Source organism: Octodon degus, unplaced genomic scaffold (assembly GCF_000260255.1).
Source record: "Octodon degus isolate 3935 unplaced genomic scaffold, OctDeg1.0 scaffold00127, whole genome shotgun sequence".
NCBI lineage: Eukaryota > Metazoa > Chordata > Mammalia > Rodentia > Octodontidae > Octodon > Octodon degus.
In genome coordinates, this window is record NW_004524703.1 from 1,347,311 (window position 1) to 1,353,875 (window position 6,565).

A 6,565-nucleotide genomic window follows, 5' to 3' on the forward strand; every position below is an offset into this window, starting at 1 on the left:
AAAAAAAAAAAAAAACTGGATTTAAAAAAAAAAAAAGAAAATCTGATACCGTTAAATCATTCCTTACGAAATCAGATAAGTTGTATTTTGCAATTGAAATTGTTTTTTAGGGGAAATACAATTTGGATGGAGACAAACAAATTTTTATTTTTTTATTGCCTCCCTAGAACAAAGTGCCTTTTTTATTGGCATTTTTACTTTTCTGTGGCTAGAACGACTCATGACAGCAAAAAAGCAGCCTGACTTCTTCTTGCTGCTAAAGGCATTACTGTTATCAAGCTACGGAAAGCTCCTGCTGATCCCAGCTGTCATCTGGGAGCATGACTACACACCTCTGTGCCTCAGACTCATCAAAGTGTTTGTGTTGACCTCAAATTTCCAAGCAATCAGAGGTAAGCGTCTGCTTTCATCCTGCCTTCACATTCCTGGGAGCTTCCAGCCGTGGTTCTGGGAAAGTTTTGTGGGACTGCTGAACTAACTGGAGTTCTTCATAGAATAGTAACAGTCCCCGGCACGTCTAAGGTACCTAACAGTGGCAGGCCCTAGTGTTTCATAAATTTAATCACACAATACTTGACCGCTTTCAGCATGTTTTTATCCGCTTTCTCTGTCCAGTGAGCTTAGTAGTACGGTCATTGTTATCTTCATGAGTAAGCTTGTGGGCCATGAGGACAGGTAACTTGTCCAGAGTTCCAGGCTGGGCAGTTGTCAGGCCAGAACGGGGTATCCGATGCCACCTCCCACATGGGGACAGAGCCTGCTGTGCCAGGAAATGTCTCCATTTTCCTGTGCACTGTGAAAAGTACTATTTTGAATGAACCTCTTATCTGATACTTTTTATCATCTTGCCATCTTGCACACTGACACTAGTAGTGTCATTTTCTTGTTACTGTATTTGTAACTCTAGAATCTACTTTTTTATTTTCTGTCTGGGTTGGATTGGGTTGGATTGGTTTGGTTTGGTTTTGAGACAGTCTTGCTGTGTAGACCAGGCTGGCCTCAAGCTTGTGATACTCTTCTTGTCTCAGCCTCCCAAGTGCAGGGATTACAGGTGTGCGTTATCATGCCTGGCTTCCTGTTCTGTGTGGACAGGATCCTACTTCTTGATAAAGCTCCAGGCTCGTGTCTCATGCAAAGGCTTTGGTTTCTCAGAAGTTTGCAGGTGAAAGTGTGAAGCAGGACACATGTAGATTAATAAATAATAACTACAGATTTTCTAAAATGTAGTTTTGTTTTTTTTTTATGGAACCAGGGATTGAACTCAGGCCCTTGCACTTGCCAGGCAAGCGCTTATTCTACTGAGCCATCTCCCTGGCCTAAAATGTAGTTTTATATGACAGTTCACACATAAGTTACATGCAACTGTCATTTTTGTTTGTCTTTTTGTTTTGTTTTGTGTTTTGAGGCAATACCGGGAATTGAACTCAGGTGTTTGAACTTGCCAAGCAAGTGTCCCTGGGCCGTATCCCTTGCCCATTTTGCTTGTTTTTATGGTACTAGGGGTTGAATCCAAGGCTTGACACATGCTAGGAAAGTGCTCTCTCTGGGCTGGATTGGGTTTTTTATTTTTTGAAAGGCTCATTAAAATTACCTGTGCTGGGCTCACGCTGGTGACTCTTTTGCCTCAGCCTCACAACAGTTGGAGTTATAAGCAAATGTCATTGTGCCTTAATCAAATTCTTAAGAGCATATCAACTGCTTTTTCTTTTCTAGTGACTCTAAACATCACCCGCGTGCTGTCCTTGTTGGCCATCCTGAGTGGCTTACTGCTGGAGAGCAGCATGGTCTACTTCTTCCAGAGGATGGAGTGGGATGTTGGCAGTGACTGTGCTTTCTATAGGGATCAGGACTTCTGAAGGTACCAGAGCATCCAGGTCCATGTGGTCAGCTTAGACAGGAGCATTGCAAATAAGTGTGTGCCTGGAAAGGTGCCCATTGCCTCGAGGACTGGTTGCATCTTTTAGTTCCTTTTGTCATCCTCAGTGACAGCCATGTCCTCATTTTTATTACTTCAAGGGTCCTGTGCTCAATCTAACACCAACTAAGCCCTCCCTACTAAAATCCAGCTCTGCAGTCCACCCCACTATCCCCTACCTCCTGTTCTTTCCTGCCATTTTACTCTCTTTTCTCTATATCACCTCTGTCTTTTGCTGCCTTTCTTACTTCTACTTCCCTGGACCTCCAACTTTCTTCTGACCAGTTTTGCCTCTTTTTGAACCCTCCCTGGGCGCTACTAATACTGTTGAGCTGTTCCATTAAACCCTTGAAACCCACCAGCTTCTTGCCTTCTGTCGCATGGCTGTAGCACCCAAGTTGCTGGAGGCAGTGTCTCTGCTAGGCACGGGCCCTTGGTGCATCTCTGGCTGCTGCTTTCCACCCTCATAGGGACCCTGCCCTCAGAGTCTGCTTCTCACCTGTGCCACGTCCCAAGACTCTTCTCCTCTGCCCTTCCCCACCACCTGCATGCCAGGGTGCTCAATGCCTCATGACCTTGGGGTCCCTTCTTTGTGTGCAAGGATACAGGGTCATGGAGTAAGCACAGCACAAAAGGGCAGCGGCAGGGAGGACATGCTGTATCTCTGACCTATCTCAGGTAGAGTCGAGTCACTGGCTCCTGGCCGCTCATGCTCTCTGTGGTGCCACCCTGCACTCCGTTCACCTCCATCTTGGCTGTGCCTGTTGCCAGTGCTTGTGCCTTGCTCTTTATCCGGGACCATCTTCCTCCATTTCTTCACCCCTTTTTCTGTATAGTGCGCTTCTTCCCACAGTGATCCAACTCTGCAGTTCTAAAACCCACAGGAGCGCCAGTTGCTTTCAGAGTTCCCCTTCCTCCCTGTGCCCTGCCAAGACAAGCCGCCTACCCCTTTCTGCATGGTCTTGCCGTGTGTGCTAAGACTGTCCTCAGCCTTGGTGCTCTCCTAAGCGTCCTGCTGTGCGCACCCTCCAAGAGCTCAGGCCTCCGCCAGCCTTGGCCAGACCGCTGGCTCAATCCACTGCCCTCAAGAGGCTCCTGCTGTATCTAGAGATCAATGTATCAATGTATCAAACTAAGCTCCTTGTCCCCTGCTGTCCCCAAGAAGCCCTTGCTGAAAGTGTCCCCCCCCCCCAGCTGTTCACTGCCTCTTGCCCTCAGGCTGTAGCCCAGAGTCCTTACTCCTGCCTGAGAATGTAGCAGCCTCCACCTACCATCACCCCACCCTGGTAACCACTCATGTCCTCATGTAGTACCCTAGTCACTTTCTCTGCTGCCCTTGGCATTGACTTTTCTCAAAGACTGGCCCTCACTGTTGCCCCAAGTGTGTGCTGCCAACTCTCGGCCTATCACTGCAGGTGTCTCCAGAATGCCCAGGTGCCCCCTGTCTGTGTGCCATACCCACTTCTCCAGCCCCCTCCATCTAGGCAACACCTTGGCAGCATCGTCCTGTACTGTCCCAGGGCTGGGATTTCATTTCCTTCAAGTGCTTCTGCTTGTTGGATGTCAGCTAGGGTCTAGTTAAGGATAAGCTCTTTTTTATTTTTTTTCTTTTCTGGAGACAGGGTCTCACCATGTAGTCCAGGCTGGCCTCAGACTCAGTGCTAGGACTACAGGTGTACACCAAAGTTCACGTGTCTTTAGACTATTTGCACTTTTTTTTTTTTTTTTCGGAACCAGGGATTGAACTCAGGCCCTTGTGCTTGCCAAGGAAGCACTTATTCTACTCAGCCATCTCCCCGGTTCATGTATCTTTAATGAGCACTCAAAACCCTCATCCTGCTTTGTATCAACTTTATTTTATACCTACCTGTATCATCAAAACTGTAAAGTTGGGGACGGTGGCATGTGCCTATAATTCTGACACTCGGGAGGCTGAGGCAGGAGGATAACCATGAGTGTGAGGCTATCCTAGGCTACATAGCAAGACCCTATCTCAGACAAACAAACAAACTGGCTAAAAGTGTGAATCGGGAGGAGTTAGTGCCTCAGGTCCCTCTGCCTCTCATCTGCAGGCCAACGGGGGAGCAGTCCCACCTGCTCAGCAGTGCCTTTCTGAAGACCTTCCTTATCATCTAGTCTTATTCTCCACTGACAGGCATGACTGTCCACCTCTGGAAGGGAATATATGTCAGAGAAACCAAGTGCTTTTTCTGGTAAGGAAAGTGAGATAAAGATTTGGGAAGGCTTCCCGAAAAAGAAGGCCTTGGCGTGCAGTGAAAATCCAGTCCCTTCCCTCAACCCTGGAAACAGCCAAACCATACACACACACACACACACACACACACACACACACACACACAGTGTGACCATGGGAGTTGACTGCGCAGCCAGTTGGACATTGAGTTACGTATTTTAGACTGCCCTACAATAGTACTTGTGTTTCACACATCACGAAAGATCTCAATTTTATTCCTTTGGCAAGTTTATATATTTACATTTAAATGTTTAGTTCTTTGGCTGCAAATCAAATTTTGTGTTCTTACAATAGAAATAGTTCGAAGGTTTTTCAGAATAAACTTAAGTTTTTGTAAATTTTGAGTTTAGTAACTAAGATACTGTTTGAAATTGGCTGATCAAAAAACAGTACCAAGAAAACTCACTGAATTGTTAACATTGTTTGGAGTGAATGTTATTTCAATAAAATGTTTATTAAAAATAGGTATCTTCCCTTTCACTTGTTCCTTGTTATTTGCTTATTCACTGTACAGACGTTTCAGACGTTTAAATGTTTGCTGAGCGTCCCACCCTGCCTTACAGTGGTGAATAAAATTTAGCCCCCTCTGCTGGACATGGTCACAAATGCCAGTAATCCCAGGATTTAGGAGGCTGAGGCAAAAGGATCATTGCATGTCCAAAGCCAGCCTGAACTACAGTGAGACTGTCTCAAAAAGGAAAAAGGAAAAAGACTTGGGCCGTTCAGGTTCACTGGGCAGTGGTGGGTTGGAAGTTTGAGTAGAGCAGCACAATGCCTGTTGTCAGTGCTGGAAAGTGCACACGGGGGGGGGCCTGTCGAGATAGCTCGGCCGTCTAAGCACCTGCCTGGGAAGTGCACAAGGGAACTGCTAAGTGGCCTGAAGTGGGGGCTCCTGGGAGTAGATATGAGGAAAAGGAACACAGAGGGGAAGGGGCAGGAGCAGGGGGGTTGAAAAGACATGAGACCAATATAGTCAAAAAGAAAACCCACCTGAGTTCAATCCTCGGTTCTGCCAAAAAAAAAAGAAGAACCCAAGTTTGGGGGAAAAAACCATCTTGGGATAGCTGTGAGATGGAAAGGACTGTTGGCCTTGGTGCTCTGGAGAGGGAGGCAGACCAACAGGAAAAGGTTAACTGCAAAGCAAGGGCCAGGGCTTAGTACAGCAAGGCCTGGGCGCTCTCCCCCACATGAAAACAAGCCCCACGAAGATATAACATGTTCACAAGTTTCGCAATTCTTTTAATTGAGGTAAGTAAAGATAAACACATCCTAGAAAGGAGCTATCTAATATACAAAGCCATGTTCAGCACTTATGCTAGATGTGGTGGCACACAAGAGTATCCCAGCACTTGGGCTGAGGCAGGAGGATCCTTGCAAGGTTGAGCCAGCCCAAACCACAGACCCTATCACAAGAACTAAAAACCCCAGTCTTTGTTGATCCTCACAAAGATACTAATCTTAAAGAACAAAACCTTAGGATCCCAGTCCTTGATGTCAGTGAGTAGTAGTGACCTAAGGGATGGATGTAGTGCACATGGTGGAGCCAGCCCATACCTGTCGGGAGCACAGGGACCCATCAACATTGATCACTTGAAGAAAGGGAGGCAGGGGAGGAGCCTGGGCTGCCTGCCCTTCCCCCAACAGCCAGCCCACACCCCAGCCTGGGTGGGTTCATCTGACCTCCCCAGTGGCTTCCAACATTTTCTGGGAAACATTTTAAAGAAAAGTAGAAAGGGTACTTATAGAGCTACATGTATCCACCTCTAGACTTTATAATGGCATAATCATTTTTCCCTTCTTTTAAAGCCCGTTTTGCATACTGAGGTAGGTTTTGGGTGTGGCAAAAGCTGACTGAGGAAGTAGGTGTGACCTGTTAACTACAAGATTAAAGATAAGCAGAACAGTTCCCAAAGTAGACTCCCACACCTCCAGCAGATTTCCCTATAGGTGGCCTAGGTCCGAGGTCAGCTCAAAACCATCTCAGGACCCAGTGTAGAAGTTCTCCTGGGTTTCCTCGAGATTTTGGATAGCATGAAAACACCGCCCATGAGGAGCCTAGGGCTGTCATAACTTTCTATGAGAGCCCATCTTGTGTTCCCCAGAGGCAGTGTGTACGTTTACTTTTGCTTACCCCCTTTTTCTCTTTACATGGCCCAAGCTTGCTCTGTAGAACCAGTTTCTCTCGCACCTTTCTCCTTTACTTTGTCAAACTGCCATGGCTTTTTGCTAGGTTCATCCATTCTTTGTTCAGGATGAGAAGAACCTGAAATCTAACTCCAGGAGGAAAGGCGAGTAACCTGAACCTGTAACACTTAGTTGGTGTGCCTCTTTTTTTAGAAACAAGCTACCCAGTAACAATTCTGTTGTAGAGACCAGACATAGCTACCCAGCTCAAC

The 6,565-nt window shown here is 46.6% G+C and overlaps 1 protein-coding gene across 5 annotated transcripts in view; it reads left to right on the forward strand.

Annotated features, from left to right (window-relative positions):
• The window catches only part of Arv1 (ARV1 homolog, fatty acid homeostasis modulator), a 14,756-nt gene extending 10,003 nt beyond the window's left edge, over positions 1–4,753 (forward strand). For 2 of the 5 annotated variants that reach the window (XM_023700893.1, XM_023700892.1), the window contains exons 5-7: positions 168–392; positions 1,714–1,858; positions 3,988–4,753. In XM_023700893.1, the coding sequence (XP_023556661.1) occupies positions 168–392; positions 1,714–1,856 (368 nt within the window). In that variant the 3' untranslated portion in view covers positions 1,857–1,858; positions 3,988–4,753. Of the gene's footprint in view, positions 1–167; positions 393–1,713; positions 1,859–2,768; positions 3,575–3,987 lie in introns of those variants that run through there. The other 3 variants (XM_023700891.1, XM_004640852.2, XM_023700890.1) reach the window with 3 other exon arrangements.
• The last annotated feature ends 1,812 nt before the right edge of the window (positions 4,754–6,565 follow it).